At 46.0% G+C, this 16,068-nt stretch overlaps 2 protein-coding genes across 5 annotated transcripts; one reads left to right on the forward strand and one right to left on the reverse strand.

Annotated features, from left to right (window-relative positions):
- Positions 1-285: 285 nt before the first annotated feature.
- Positions 286-6,290, forward strand: LOC105698070 (ras-like GTP-binding protein Rho1). Of its 4 annotated transcripts, XM_023434702.1 has the most exons (6): positions 286-432; positions 530-748; positions 3,287-3,369; positions 4,877-5,037; positions 5,166-5,549; positions 5,718-6,290. In XM_023434702.1, the coding sequence occupies exons 3-6, from the start codon at positions 3,312-3,314 to the stop codon at positions 5,754-5,756; spliced, it is 642 nt and encodes a 213-aa protein (XP_023290470.1). In that variant the 5' UTR covers positions 286-432; positions 530-748; positions 3,287-3,311; the 3' UTR covers positions 5,757-6,290. The 4 variants fall into 4 exon arrangements, with proteins under 4 accessions (XP_023290470.1, XP_012277404.1, XP_012277405.1 ...); XM_012421981.2 differs by lacking the exon at positions 3,287-3,369 and having other exon boundaries at positions 288-432; XM_012421980.2 differs by lacking the exons at positions 286-432; positions 530-748 and adding an exon at positions 3,007-3,155.
- Positions 6,291-7,692: 1,402 nt separating this feature from the next.
- LOC105698069 lies at positions 7,693-15,663 on the reverse strand. The gene is made up of 4 exons (XM_012421977.1): positions 15,208-15,663; positions 13,334-14,364; positions 12,902-13,231; positions 7,693-12,742 (listed from the first exon to the last, which is right to left on the reverse strand). The coding sequence occupies exons 1-4, from the start codon at positions 15,632-15,634 to the stop codon at positions 9,884-9,886; spliced, it is 4,647 nt and encodes a 1,548-aa protein (XP_012277400.1). The 5' UTR covers positions 15,635-15,663; the 3' UTR covers positions 7,693-9,883.
- Positions 15,664-16,068: the final 405 nt, after the last annotated feature.

Consider the following 16,068-nt stretch of genomic DNA (forward strand, 5'->3'; position numbering starts at 1 on the left):
TTCGATAACTAGATATCATGTACGCGTAAGAATACTCAATAATAACAATAAAGAGAAAAATGCAAACGAGTGAGAGAGTATCCATGCTTGGTAAATATTCCGAGTCAGTTAATATGGATACATTAAATTTCTTAAACGTGTATTTAGCTGGGAACTTGAATCGCTAAAAATGTATTCTCTTGCCGAGCAAAATAGGAAGAAGAGCAAAGTATTTGTGCAGGGTGCCGCTATAGATAGGATCGATCCTGACATCGCTACACGAAAGCCAATTCGTCTAACCTGTCCAAACTCGAGGTATGTGCCAGTTGAAAAAATAATTAATTCTTTTCGAAGGCGACAACTATTTTACTTTCCGATTGAAGGTAACCACGAGCTTTCGACTCATGATCGAATTTAAGTCGGGGAAAGGCGACGAGCGAGAGACGTTCTTCGGTAAGTTCGGTTCGAACAGTTCTTTGTTAAGATAACCTCACTAATCGGGCGCGAAATGTAAACTCCGATATTTATCTAACTTTTCCTCGGGATTCAGACGGAGTCATCGGTTTTGAAGATTCAGCTTGCGAGGAAGGGGTCTTAAATTACCTTAAATAAGCAGAGGGTGAAACCTGGGGCCCGCCGGTGCTCTCGTCGGCCCTGACGCCCCCTCCAGACGTCTCGGTGCTTCCAGCGCACTCACCACACTCAACGGATTGAGGTGTGGCCGCGAAGGGCAGCCATTTTCTTGACTATCTGTCGCTTAAGATTTCAGGTAAATAGAGATTTTTGGGCGCAATAACGGTGCCAGGAGTGACTCTCGGGTGTTCCGTGCTCGTGTGTTTCGTGTTCTGTGAGTTGCGGCTTCCGGCTCGGTTTCCCCAGGGCCAGTGGCCGCGTTCTCGCTCGGCGAACCGGGCACGTACTCGAGCGAGCGAGCCATGCGTCGCGAGTCCGCGAGACCGAGGTGCTGCGCCGATTTCGTCTAACTCGCCCCTACTTAGTCCCGGAAGGTCCGCCCGGGCGGTCCGTCGAGCGTCCGAGTGCTCCCCGAGCGACACGCGGCGCCCCTAGTTCAGTAAGTAAACCCTCCCCGAGGCTCTCGACTCCTGCCAAACTCGCCCAGAGTACGCGCACCCTGCCCCCTTCCGAGACAAGCCGAAGCAATGCACTTCCGTCCGGGCGAAATTCCTCTGAACGCGAGCGAGGAATATCGACGCCAGTATCTCTTCTCGTGCTCGCCGACCCTTCCTCTGGTGTGTCGAGGGCCTATCTTCGTCGCGGTGACCCCCAGGAAGCCCCTGACGAGTTCGCTAGCAGTTACTTTGCGTTCTACAGGAATATCGCATCAGGCTAGAGGTTCAATGGCAGGCCAAATCCGATTCTAATATGACGTTCGGTCGTTCTCGTGGTAGAATTCGAGTCACAGGACTGTCACTCGTGGCAGATTTCTTGTCGAGACTTCACGATCTCTCGTTTCTAGGAGGAATTTTTGTAGTTCGTTGTCCCATCTGTGGCGACCGTTGAAGCTCTTCGACGAGAGACTTTTGACTCCGATAATTGTACGAGTAGAAATAGGCACAGTCGAATGCTTTTGTTGGTCGATGCCGTTTGAAAGTTCTTTAGTTACAGAGGTTTTCTGCTGCAACTTAGAAAACAGAAATTTATATGGTTTGGTATCGTCTATGAATTAATGTCTTGCGGTTATCTTTAGGGAAAAATTGTTTAACCTGGCGATCGTTCCATGGAACTTACTTATCCACCGGTGCTCTTTAAGATAGACGACATCTTCTTCGGCACGCCCATAATTCAAAGGCAAACTTCCTCTTTCGTACCTTGTGAAATCTCACTCGAAAAAAATTTGTCGAATCTAACGACCAACCGGTAGGCATTTATTCTTCCTTGTTATTTGACGTTATTAAGATAGCATCGTCTAATTAGTGGTCATTATTTTCTCATTCTACGGTTCGTAGTCATTAGCAAAATTTTTGGATTAACTTTTGGGCAGAGAATAATGGTTTGTGCAGTTAATGGTTATTTTTTTAATTTCTTCTCCGATTTGGAAATTTTTGTATTTTTTATCACCTGTTATTAAGTGGGATACAGGATGGAGAACCATTGGTATAATTCATTTTAAGTTACATCTATCTAAATTTTATACTTCTGTCATAATATGATTATTTTTCTGTCTATACCTTGAATTTTTTACTTTACATTTAATATCTACCTATACATTTTTGTCTGTAAGAAACACGGTATATTTTCTCATTTTTCAGTACCTTTTGATTCCAAACGTTTGAATATTTGTATTATTTTTAGTCCTTATTTGTTTGGCGAAGTACTGTATAAACTTGTTGTATCATTGAGAGCATGCATCGTATATCTTGCTTGTACAATTGCAGAATTATCCCGTTGTCACATATCATTTAAAAATAACTCCTTGATCTGTAAATCGGAAACAATTGCATGACTGGTAATATCTACGATCGATGTAACTTAAACTTGTGCATGTATTTTGAAACAATTTTCTTTGCCGTTATTTGCACTTTCTTCTACACCTTACAGCTGATTCTATTAATTGCTTTTTGGAAGTATTAAAAATAACTGTATGGAACCGTAAATAACTATGATTATTGGTATTCTTGGGAGCAGTATATTGTTTCCTATATTGTTTATTAATTACTGATTTATGGGTCGGTTAAAAAAATATATATTTAATTTTTTTTAATATTTATTTCAGACTCGTACAATTCAATATTTTGCATTTTTTTAGGCACAGAAACTTCGGCTGCGTAAGGGTAATACGTTTGTGCAAATGCTCAGGAGAATTAAAAATGTACTTTCCTTTCACTTGTGCTCCCTGTCTATATCGTACTTTATGATGTTCAATGGAGTAAATAGGTTTAGATAATTGTCAGAAATTTGATTCCTTAAGAGAATTCTTTGTTCTTCAACCACTGCACTAACATTCTTCCACCGAGCAATTGACTCTTATCTTATCTCTGCAGTGTGCAGATATGTATTCCATTAAGTTACTTTTGACTTCAATCTTTATAAAATCTACATTGGTTTCACAAGACGTCATATACCAAAATAAATCTTTTCACAATTAAACGAAGCCTCGGATTGCAGTTGGTGAACCAATCGATAAACTGGCAACAATAACGCTTTCCTATACTGGAGTAATATTACTTGAATATAAATATCTATATAATATAATGCATTGTGTATACATTAATATTGTTGTGTGGTATTTGCATTGATCTCGCAGCTCGCTACCCGTTCTAACATATAAAATGTCCACTTAAAACAGAGACGGAGAAAGAAAGACTAAAAGCATGGGATGCATTGTGGGCCGAAGCCTCGGTCCAGACGATACAGGGTACCCTGGATCAGGTACGAGCCCAGTCTCCATAACCTTAACAGCTTTAGCCCTCGTAGATTGCTTTGAGACGAGTCCTTTCTCGTTAGTTACAGAAATTATTCCCAGAAGCAAAGAGCTATCTACTTTACATCTACTCGTAAGTAGTCGCTATGCCAGGATATAGGTTAGAGATGTTAGCATATTAGCCAATACGGGTGGCACGTCAAATTGGAATTTAAATAGATTTGGTTGTATTCTTAAATGCAAGTTGGGTCTTCGGAATTAACGGGAAATGGCGTTTAATTTATTCACACCTTGCATTTTGGTTAATCGATGTCCTTACTTGCATCTCTCGCTCCTGAGATGTGCAGTCGACACTTTGATCATTTGCTCGTCACATTGTATTGGAAAATCCTTATAGGTATGCGTAGATACGAAAACCTTGGATTATTTATTTAATACTTCTAAACCTGCCGAGACATCAGCTCAGCTGTAATAAAATCACCGATGCCTCCTGCATTTTTGGAAATTTTTCACCAGTTCTTTTCGAGTTGTTTTATATTGCTTATCGACACTGTCCACTATTCCCAGAAGTACTCCGTCACAGCTTAGAAATTTTTGATAGTCTAAAGACATCGATCCTGTCATTGAGCTACCGATGAATCCTTTACATTGACTTCATTACCGTCTTTATCATCGTGGAATCATTCCTCTCTCAGCTAATACTTTCATCTTAGATATAAATGATAACAGTAAACAATTGACAGTTTTACAGATCATTGATACATAAGTAAACAGGATATTAGACTGCGAATTGCAGTGAAAATTGAAAACGGTTCTTAGCGTATGTTAAGTAGAATGCTTATTTATTTAACATTTCTTGCTTTTATTTGTTTCCTATTGTGGTATTTGTGTCCAATGTGCACTACATAAATTCGATTGTCCTTTAAAATTGTGTCGATCAATTTTGTATGATATATATAAATCTGGTGTCGGGTCTGTCTTGGATGGAAATTTGTTTTGTCATATACCAGAAAGAAAGTAAAGAGAGTTCCTATCCAAAATTGTTCTGTCGAAGACGGAATTCCAACCAAATGAATTTTTATTCCACTCTGTTTAAGATTAAAAACTTTGATTAAAAAAGGACACCCTTGCTTTATCGTATCGCTTTCGAATGGTGTGCACATTAACTGTGTTTCATTTGAACATTGTTGTTCGCTTGCAAGCGAGATTTTAAAATGCTTCGTCATACTTAGAACCTTCTTGGGTAAGAGGAAGAGGATGCAATGTAATTTAGGGCGGTTTTAGAACAATTGTAAATTACACTCGTGGGTAAAGTTAGGCGACTAGTGATAAGGTCGTTCCTTTAGAGGAAAGCCCGCGACTCTCGGTAATATTAAATAGTGCCAACTTGTAAATACCAGTACATCAAGAGTCTAATCTTTTTGCGACCCTTGAAGTGTCACCCCTGTGACGCAAGGTCTCATCTCCGAGAGTTCACTCCGCCCGATAACTAATTTATTCCGCATCTTTTTTTAGGATTCATGGCGGCCATCCGGAAGAAGCTGGTGATCGTGGGCGACGGAGCCTGCGGTAAAACTTGCTTACTGATAGTCTTTAGCAAAGACCAATTCCCCGAAGTCTACGTACCCACTGTCTTTGAGAACTATGTGGCCGACATCGAGGTGGATGGTAAACAGGTACGCCATGTTAGTCGTTTAAGCCATTCATCATAGCGTTTTGCGGTTTAAGTTAGAAGGTCCGATGGGTTTTTTAATTTTTCCTTCAATGTGTAAAAGTAACTAAATTCGACATTTTCCCTGTACAGGTGGAGTTAGCCCTTTGGGACACGGCCGGGCAAGAGGATTACGACAGATTGCGCCCGCTGTCCTATCCGGACACGGATGTCATTCTAATGTGTTTCTCGATCGACAGTCCCGATTCCTTGGAGAATATTCCTGAAAAGTGGACGCCCGAGGTGAAACACTTTTGTCCGAACGTCCCCATTATCCTCGTGGGGAACAAGAAGGATTTACGCAATGACCCTCAGACCATGAAGGAACTGGGGAAAATGAAGCAGGAACCGGTCAAGCCAGAAGAGGGTCGCGCCATGGCCGAGAAAATCAATGCCTTCGCTTATTTGGAGTGCTCCGCGAAAAGCAAAGAAGGAGTAAGGGAAGTTTTTGAAACGGCGACCAGAGCCGCTCTACAAGTAAGTCTAACTAAAGGGTCCTACTTTTGGACACTTGAACAATTATCCCCATTTTTCGGCCAGCGTTTATGACATTAATCTCCTCGGTATCCTCGCGTTCTCGATCATTTCCGACACTATAGGATATAAAATTCCTGACTGGTTCTCACGGATTTGCTTTGTCTTCAGGTAAAGAAGAAGAAGAAGGGCAGGTGTAGGCTTCTCTAAGGTGTGACGCCGTGTGCGGGCCGGACGAGAGAGAAAAAAAAACGGAATTGGAAAAAAATAAGTACCGATCGTATTGTCGGGGCATGATAAACATAATATTAATAATCTTACAATATTTTACATAATAAACAGATAGCAACACAACCGCCTCGTTAGGTAACACGAGGTGTTCCGAGTACCATTAAGTTTGCGTTATACCGGTCGCGCTACGTGTGTGTATATGATATAATTGTGTGCGAATGCGATGCGTGAGTGCGTGTCCGCGTACACGCGCGAGAATCGGACGCGCGCGCGTGTATGCGATGTGCGAGTGGGTAATATTCGTAAACTATTGTATTTTTCATTCAAACTTACTGAATCGTGCTTCGATTTTGAGGAATTAAAAGAGAGAGAGAGAGAGAAAGAGGGAGAGCAAAAAGGAAAAAGAGGAACACGAAAGATGAAAAGAACTAAACAATTGTCATACAAACTACATTATACTGCGACACTTAATATTGTCTTTGTCATTATAGCTATTATATATATACATATATATTATGACTCTTGTTACTACTACCACCACACGCATTCTGCGTTATATATATTTTTTTAACGTTATACGGTTTTTCTTCCCGTTCGGACGAGTGAGACCAGCTCGATGCTGAAATACCGGAGTGGAAGTTCGCGATTTTTTCGGGACGTGGGTGACGCGATGACTCCCGTGGTGCACTTTCAAAATGGCCGATACAAGCGCGAAGTAAGAGAGTCTGCGAGAGAGAAAGAGAGCGAAAGGAAGCGCGAGTGGAAGTGAAATACGCAATGCGAGGTCGTAACGCTGAATGACGCACAAACAGAAAGATTTTCTACGCTATGCCGCTGTTTTACGGGGCGGTCGGCACCGGCTAGCCCCTCTTACGTTAAAAATTTATTCCCTCTTGTAGTACGAACATGCATAAATAGACTATATATTGAACTACTCCAATCCGCAACGCATTCCACTACTACTCTTGTCCATTTTTACTCGGTCGTGCACACGATGCGACGTCTGCTTTAACGCCTTATGGTACTTGATGCATGAATTAAGCGTACCGTGGTATTGATTGAAAAAGAAAAAAAATGCACCTACGAGGCCCAAGATTAGCCTCTAAGTCTAAAATTAGGAGGATAAGTCCAGCGTATATTATTATGCTATAGAGACTTCCGATGAAAGGCGGTCTTCTCCGCGGAGGTGATCCGCAAAAGTCGTGTACACGCTTTAACGGGCAAATAGTCTCTAGGATGGGATGAAATCACCGCACGTGACATCAGGTCTGAATTTAGATACCGACCACGGACAGGCTAAACTAATCGATGCACCGGTCTTTAAAGAAAAAGGGAAAAAGTAAAGGGGGACGCGCGGTCGGTTTGGAAAATTCTTCGCATCCTCGTAGTTCGTCTAACCGCCGTCCGAGCGCGGAGCTCTCGAAATGGTCCAGGCGATGTAAAAGTAATGTACAGATATATTTATTCCTTTTAAAAACCCACTCGCATTGGGAATACAACTCTACATGTGTGACGTCGCAGGGTATAACGTGTAAAACTACATGTAACGATACGCGCATACGTGGCACGTACACTCGCGACTTGCGTACCTGTATTACTGTTACTCTGCTACTCGGCTATATACATATATAGCTATGCCTTCGTTATACTAATAGAGAATGCAATTACGACAGTCCCGACCTAAGGTGGCACGAGCAGCGCAGGACCGCGTTCGGAATACTTTTGAGGGGAAAAAAAAAAAAGTGAAGAAATCTATGAGGGGTAAGTAATCGATTAAACGCAAAATCACCTGTGTCTGAAGAAATTAAGAAGGAATCGTCGGCACGGAAATTGAATCTTCGCGAATTGAAAAGAGACAAAACGAAAGATGGGAGTGGCACCTCGGAGTATCGATAGCACTGGACAGGAATAGCAGTTGTCATTTAACCCCCTACGTTTATTACCTTATTATCGAAGATATCCGTTTAACATAACTTATAATTTAAGCTCGCCTCTCGGAGTCACTCGTCTTCGATATGTACAAATATACAGGGCCGCTCTCGCGGTCGCGACTTAATACATAATATACCACTCGAGGGACTACGCGTGTCTGCGTTGTATTGCTCTCTTTTCTTTTAATTATTTAATAATTTATACGTATATATAATATCTACATAGTCGACGACTTTCAAGCGAATACTACTTGTTAGTAGGCAGTGTTTCTCTCCGATCGTCGATAGTACTTTTAAACACCTCAAGTGCGTGTGGGTGTGTATGTGTATCGAGCAATTCTCGCGCGCAGTCTGCTACGTGGTACAAATCGGTGCTCTCCCATTTATCTAGTTAATTAACGTCTCGAAGGGATTTACTCGAGGCCGAGTAAAATACTTGTTTCGACGACTTTCCGTCCCCTGGGCAACAGGACAAAATATCTCAATATATTTTTCCCCTCCGGTGTCTCGCCTAGTTTCGACTTCATCCTTCCGTATGCGATGATATCTTTTGACCGACTGTTTATATTATAAATAAATATCAATATGAATATACCGCGCGTCGTTGAGAAAATCGAATGCGCAAACTTTTCGGGAAGTACGCTGCTAACTCTTTTTCGTTTTTTTTTTTTTTCTTCTCTCGTTTCCCCGCCGTATTTTTCGTATGTAATTATACATACTGGCGTTCGCACGTTTATTCTTCTTCTTTTTAGTCATTTTAATGTCGGGCACAATGGTCGCATGTAAATTCCCACAAGGTACGAATTACCGTACTCGTTCCGTCGATCAGTTAGTTTTTCCTCTCGGATTAGTTCGGTCGTGGAACTTGCCGTTTTACATACTTCAGAAGATCGCATTGTTCTGCAAAATACGTCAGTCGTTACTTCTACGTCCGAGGAGAATAATTGTTCTGGTAATATAATGGCCCATTGCGATTCGCAGTTAAACCGATGCACGATCCGGCGGATTTTTCAAACCCACGCAACAATGGAAATCACCGGGATATCGAAAATTAATTCCAGATATCCTAATATCATCAATATATTCTTTAATAAATATACAATCGAAATGTCCTGACAGTGCACGCGAGATGCGGTGTAAACAATAAGAGTGATTCCGAGCCCAGGTTTAAAGTGTGCTAAGTAACGGAAATTGCAGAAAATAAAACCAAACTGGAAAAATCCCTTCGAAATGAATAGTTCGAATTCGTTTGAAATAAACGATACTACGGAAAATGAAATTTTTTTTCTTCTCGCCTGGGATCCACGGTTCCTTTCGCGTGTACTCGAATAATAATTAAACAATCGGACGATCGAGATCATACCGTAAGTCGGTACTTCGGTGCACCGAGGGCAAGATGAAAAACGGCCAAGAATAATTAAACACGGTTCCGGATTCCCCTAACATTCGCGGACCTCGATCTCCATTTCCTCGATTGGACAAATTTATTGTACTAGGGAGATCCATTGGGCACCGAAAAAGGTCGGCCTGTACAAGTCCACGATTTAATATTTACAGAACGACCTCCATTACCAAAACCAGAGCAGAAGAATACCACGCACTCGGCACGCGTCCGACCCTGACCTATCCCTAACCCTGACCTCGTCAATGGAATTTTTCTCTACACTGCGAAGTCTCCACGGAGGATCCCTAAAGAGAACCCCTAAAACGATTCATTTAACGAGATATCGTCGCGCTCGTTTCCGAATTATTCCCAGCCTCGCTATCTACGGGCAAGGTCGCCTCCGAAAATCATCAATGTCCACCTTGAGTCAGTATTTCCGATAAAAAGACGCTTTGTCCATGTATTACTGCGGATGAACTCGGGTGTGTCTTCCAAGTCTTCCACTACCGGTGAACCCGACCCGAGCCAGGTCTCCTATAGGGCGAACGGACGAGCGGACAAGGCGGTAATAGGCAAAAGCCGAGCGACAAATCTCGAATTCTCTGGTGTTCGCTATTTCGAGCAACGTCGTGTCCGAAGGATCCTTCCGACTTCGCGCGGTTCCACGGGAGACCGCCGAGTCCGCCCGTCGACTGCGCCGCGCCTACTCTAGACTGCTTTACAACGAGTGGTACTTCCTATTCCTACCTACAGATTGTACTATAGGCTTAAACTGAAGCGACGGGTAGAATTCACGTCGCCGTACCACCGGAGCCCTCCGGGACCCCGGCGCTCGCTTGGTCGACCGCGACTCGCGTCGCGCTCTCTTCGTCGTTGCAGACACGCTTCCACTCCCTCGTCGGCTGGCTGGAACTGGACTTCCGTTTCCTCTCGTGGCCCGAGCTCGAGTGGGTCTGCGAGTGCGAGTGCCCGGGACCTTGGGCCTCGTTCACAGGGTGATGGCAACCGTGGGAGTGCGGCGACGCGGAGGAGTGGTCCCGGTGGGACTTGCGATAACTCGACGACTTCTTGTGCCCGTCCGAGACGTGACTCCTGTGGGGCTCCTTGCGCTTGTTGGAGGACGTCTCCGACCTGGAGTGGTCGTGCCCCCTGCTCTCCGAGTGGTCCTGGGTCTTCTCGGGATCGGAGGACGCGGTAGAGCCGACGACGACGGGGCCAGCCGCGACGGTGGTGGTCGTCGTCGCGGTCGTCGTGGCGGCGACCGCGTCGGGCAGAGTCACCGAGTCCGCCGGATCCGAGATCGTCGTCGGTGTACTCGTCGTCGTCGTCAGGGTCGCCGTCGTCGAGCACAGCGTCCTGTCCTCAGGTGTAGCCGGGTCAGGGATCTTCCTGGATGAGTCCGATTTCGTCGCGTCGGACGACGCGTTTTCCGTCCGTGACCTTCCCTCGTGGTGCCTGTGCCTCCTGTGTTCCCGGTCTCTCCTCTCGTGGCGGTCTCTCCGATCTCGGTGTCGCTGATCGCGCCCAGATTTCTCCTTGTCGTCCCTGCTCCTTCGCACCTCCTCGGTCAAGGAAGACCTCCTCTCGGACGACTTCTGCGATTTCTCGGTAGCCCCGTCGCGCTTGTCTTTGTCGACGGTGGGGCAAGGCGGGGCCGACAAGGTCGACGAAGGCGAGGACGAGGACGGCGAGGACGACGTAGAGGAGAAGGAGGAACACGACGAGGACGACGACGCGACGGTGACGAACGGCGCCTGGGCGGGTTGACTGGGCTCGAACGAGTTCAACGACTCCGCCGTCTCGCCGACCCTGGGCTCCTTTTTCGCCCTTTCCTTGGCTTCCTCTTCGGCCATCTCGACGAGAGCCTTCACCGCGTTCTCCGTTGCGCACTCCAGCTTGGCCTTGAACGCCGAGATCACCTCGGTCTCCAGGAGCTCCGAATACCTCTCTAGCTTGGCCCTGTCCTCGGGATACTTGCCCTTGGCGAGGTCGTAGCTCTCCCTCTTGATCTTCTGCAGGGCCTCCTTCGAGGCTTCGGTTACGCCGATCCTTAGGGACCTGCAGACCTCGTCGACGTCCGTCTTCGACTTGTAGATTGCAATTTCCAGAGCCTTGTCGACGACCTCCGTCGCATAGGTCCTACCTACGGCCTGCTTCGACGCGACGACCTCTTCCTCCAAGACGACTTCCAGGTCTGGAAGAGAGCCGCGCATCGAGTCCGGAGCGTCCACTAGTCCGGGCACCTTGTCGTTTGGAGCTTCGGGGAGTTTAGGATTGGAAGAGACTCGGATCTCGGTTATGGAGTGCGAATGCGACTCTTTACCGGAGGCATTCTCGGAGCCCAGGTGACGATGTCTGTGGTGGTCCGACCTGTGGCTGGATTCATGTTTCTTCCTCTCGCTGGAATGGCTGCTGGAAGTTTTCCCGGAAGAGACGGTCGAAGTACTCGTGGGGGTGCTACCGGTTATCGAGCCAGTGGTACCCGGTGTGATGTTCCCGGACACGGTACCGGTACTAGTAATGACGGCCACTCCAGAGGAAGGGGTACCAGAAGACGACGTCCTACTGCTACTACTCCCGTGCGAACGATGGCTCGATTTACCGTGCACATGGGAATGCCGGTCCTCGCGTTTCTTCCCACTCCTCCTGTCGTCCCTTTTCCCATCGACGCTTCGCTTTCTCTCGGTCGTTCCCTTTTTCGAGCGCTTCTCCCCCGAAAGCGAGGTCGAAGAGCCCCCTGTGGTTTCCAGCTCTCTTCTCCCCCCAACGGAAGAGTGCCTGGAGCGATCTCGACTCTTACGCTCGTCCTTGGTGCGTTTCCCATGTTGGTCGGATTTCTTCAAGTTACCCTGATACTCGGCCGCCCTCTCCTTAGCCTTCTTCTCCTCCAAGGTGTCCGCGTTGATTTTCCGCTCCATGTGTTGCCTGTCGGCGTTTTCCTTCTGCTCGTCGACGATGACCCCGTCCAGTGCCTTCTTTTCCTTAAACAGGATCGAGTCCGTATTGGGAACTCGGTTGTGTCTCGTGCTGGACGTACTGGTCGCTTCCGGGTAGTACTGCTTGAGTCTTACGTGCCAAGCAATACTCGACACGGCCGAAACGGTGCGAAACTGATGAATTATGTTGCGAGGCAAGAAATAGATGTCGTTGTCGTAGAGGCTAATCCTGGCGTAACGGATCCCCTGCCTTCTTAACTGATTGAGCTTGGCATCCTCGATCCACTGAACGCACTGGGATATCGGAGGCTCGTGGAGGTCCAGCTGGAGTTTCTCTACGAGTTCTGGAAAGTCACCAGCGTAGAAAGCAACGACGTCTTTGGTGATCCGATTGTACTCCGTATGTTGACCCCCGTGAACAGCCTTGAGGACGCCCACGGCTGCCGTTGTCATCCGGTCGAGACCATGGCCTACGTGATCCGCGTGTGCTCGAGTACGGTCTTCGAACATGTATTCTCGGGCTTCGCTTAACCGCGGTAAATACTGGAGGTTCCGTAACTCGTTAATTCCGGTTCTGCGACGTTTACAAGGACTCTTGTTAATGTCCGCTGTAGGCACCAGTTGTTCGCCAGGCCTGATCCACAATATAGGTCCGTCGTTCGACTCTTGCGGGGTCTCCATCTTCATCACCGACAGAGGACCCCAGGGCATTGTCTAAAATAACGAACAGCCTATTATGTTTCCGAAAGACATAGTTTATATCATGCCACAAGCGGATGTAATTTAACTTTGATTTTTCAATTTATTTACAAGTGTAACTATGCAAGCACTGTATTGTAATTGAAATAATCAATCATTTATGGACACACTTACCAATTTGAGAAAAGGATTCTCTTCCAGCATTCGAAGAAGATCTGGGAAATAACCACCGACCTCTTCGTGCACCGTGCCAACCAGACTTATTTGATGCAATGGACCGTACCTTATGGTCCCATTGTTGTATGCTTTACAAACTTGTTCTTTATACTGCAACATTGTTGTGGTTTCGATGTCGCTGCTTCTACCCAGTACTCCGTTTTTAACGGTCAATGTTGGATAATTCAGTGCCATGTGGTCCAAAAGGTCCGGCATGTACGCAGCCGCGTTGTGGACAATTCCCATAACGTGATGCGCATTACCGCTCTCGTCTTCGCCAAAGACAACCTGTTGAATAGATGGCAATCATTAATTTGTTAAGAAAATTACGAGTCGCGTTTATAAACGGCTTTCAAATATACTAAGGCGACGCGGTCAAAGTTTCATTACCTTAAAATACTCTTGTGCTAATTCTTCAATTTGTTCCTTACATAATGTGTCTATTTCATCCTGATACATGTGAACTATGGTTGCTCCACCATTTGGGTATGTTTCAATGTGAATAAATTTCTTATACTTGAGTCCCTCTAAAAAGTCGATTTTTACCGTCTGTTTACACATCGGCCTGTAATTTTTCGTATGTTGATTTAACCGCAGGTTATCTATACTGGATTTTGAATAAGACTGCGAAATCGGTTTGTGACTTGATGAGAGGGAACTTCTGTCTCGACGACATTGTATTCCTATGCTAGCCCTCTTGATCTTGCTGCGCTTGTAGCACTGAGAGCAGTGTCGCCTGTCACTGTGATCTTTACTTCGCTTATCCCGAGACGAGGAATGAGACTTTCCTTGAGAAACCACAGGAGTCGATCCAGAGGTGGAGTTTACTATAGGAGGATCTTGACGGGACGGTACTTGATGTGACTCCTCTTTCAAGGAAGAGGAGGAGCTAACGCTTGATCGTTTACTTTTTGATATACCGAGAGTACTGTCTGGTCCATCGGGAGGCTCTTTCTTCACACACATTTGTATAGACTTCATCGCTGTACCTTCATCCCCGACTGGTCGTTCGTTACTAACTGGCACATCAATTTCCATTTTAATATCCGTAGGTGAATCTTCGATTTTCTGCACCGTCGAGTGGTGGTCAGCCTTCGTAGGTAATACATTAACTCCAATCTCTTCACCGCACCTAGCAGTATCCATCTTGGTCGGCATGGCAGAAATATCTGAAGAAATTGTACTGGAAACAAGAGCTACATCTGAACACGTAGGACTGGTCGACACTCGTGGTGGATAATCAGGACTTCTCGGGCTGTTTACGATATCACCGCCACTGAGGGGACTTTCTGCCACTTTAGGTGTTTTACTGGAGACATTTCCGCATTCCTTTAGCGTATTGGGAAACGCTTGGCTGAATCGAAGAATCGATGATTTTCGAGATTTCATTACATCGTCTTTAGAATCTATCATCGCGTCTCCTGGAAAGATAAAAAACCAATTTTAATTTATATGGCACTCCATGGATGTCGATAAGTATTGCACACAAATACAATTTGAAAGTATGTTATTTCTTGGTATATGTAACACCATTTCTAAAGGTTACATAATTCGGTGCAAAAAAGCTAACGTACCAGTTTTTCTATTAACATATAAAGCCTAAAAAATGCCAACAACAATGAACTAAAAATTTCAAGAAAAATGGTCACCGCATAAGCGTCCAATTAAATTCCATCAAATTATAAATCCCACTCGATAGCATAGAAAACCAATGTCTCCGACAGAATAAGTAAAACCTTGTACTTTGTCGTTAAAACCTTAGTAACATAAAATCTGAAGTAATGCTGTTTTTTTATTTATCACGTAAAAGCGACAACAGATTATATTTCTCAATAACGAAGCTCAAGTACCTTATAACCTTAATTTGAAAAGTGCCAAGTTCACTCGTGTCTTTAAAACCAAAATTATTTTACGCTCAAGAAGACACGGCGAGGGTTCGCAACTTTTCGATCGGAACATACAATACTTTATACTTAAAAAATCATAACGAGGAAAAAGTGCTTCGAAACCATTTTTGCCTCATATTAATCCATTTAACCTCCACAAGGAAACATACAGTTCACTACCGAGTCGTTGAACCGCCTTTGCAATGAGATTAAAGTGGAAACAAAAAAGCTCTCGAGGGAAGACAAGTCGAAGCTAAGCCTCCTCTATCGGCTTGCAGAAACAAATACTTCCGACGGCGATCCCGTCGGCATTTAGGTCCTACCAACAGGTACGATCGCCGTGAGATTTTTTAATAAGAGTGACAAGTTCGTGCGTGCCTTTCAAACGGTCGAGGCTGGATGTACCGAACGAGTCGTGAGGTAGCGAAAGTGGCACAGCGGTGTCAGCGTTGACAGCGGGCGAGCCAACTCCGGGTGGTTCCTCGGAATGGAGGGCAGACGCCTCGAAGAGGGTCCCGCCGGACGGGCGTTCCGTTTGGCTTCTGGTCGGTGTGGCGACGACGACGGGCGATGACGCCGTGGCGAGGACCGTGGGCGTCCCACTGGGCGTCTCGACGGAGCGCGAATCGCGTGGCTCGAGATTGCCCGGGCGCGCTGCCTCCTTCCCCGTGACGTCCTCCCACATGGTGCCGCAAGCCTCGGCCCGACTTCCCGATATCCGAACGGGCTCGGACACTTCGCCGACCGCACTATTTACATCGCAGTTTTCGTCTGACACAGTGCTCGGATTAGCCTCGGATGCCATCTTGATTCCGTGAGTAACATCCTGAACGTACACCCTGGCAAGAGGTGCGCCTGTGTTGCCACGCACACGTAACCTAGTCGGGAGCGAGCGTTGACCACGGTGCACGTAAACCTAGAATGATGAGAGAGTGTGCGCTCACGGATGTACGTGAGGAGCGCGCGCGCACCCACACCAGCGCGTAACGCTCTACGAGCCACGCGATTGGTCGAGCCGCAGCCCGCTTCGGTTGCCAGGCGATTCAAAGCGGTTGGCGGAGGTACGAATTGGCTACGAACGAGGCGTCCATTGCGATACGCCCTCCGTAACCGGCGAGATGCTCGATCGTTCGATCTACCCGTAAGAGCGACGAGGACGCGGAGATGCGAAACTATGAAGCGGTCTCTTGGCTACTTCCCTACCTCACCCCGCGAATACTTGCCACGGTCTTTGGACCG

Source organism: Orussus abietinus, unplaced genomic scaffold (assembly GCF_000612105.2).
Source record: "Orussus abietinus isolate OABI.00-Male unplaced genomic scaffold, Oabi_2.0 scaffold1, whole genome shotgun sequence".
Classification (NCBI taxonomy): domain Eukaryota; kingdom Metazoa; phylum Arthropoda; class Insecta; order Hymenoptera; family Orussidae; genus Orussus; species Orussus abietinus.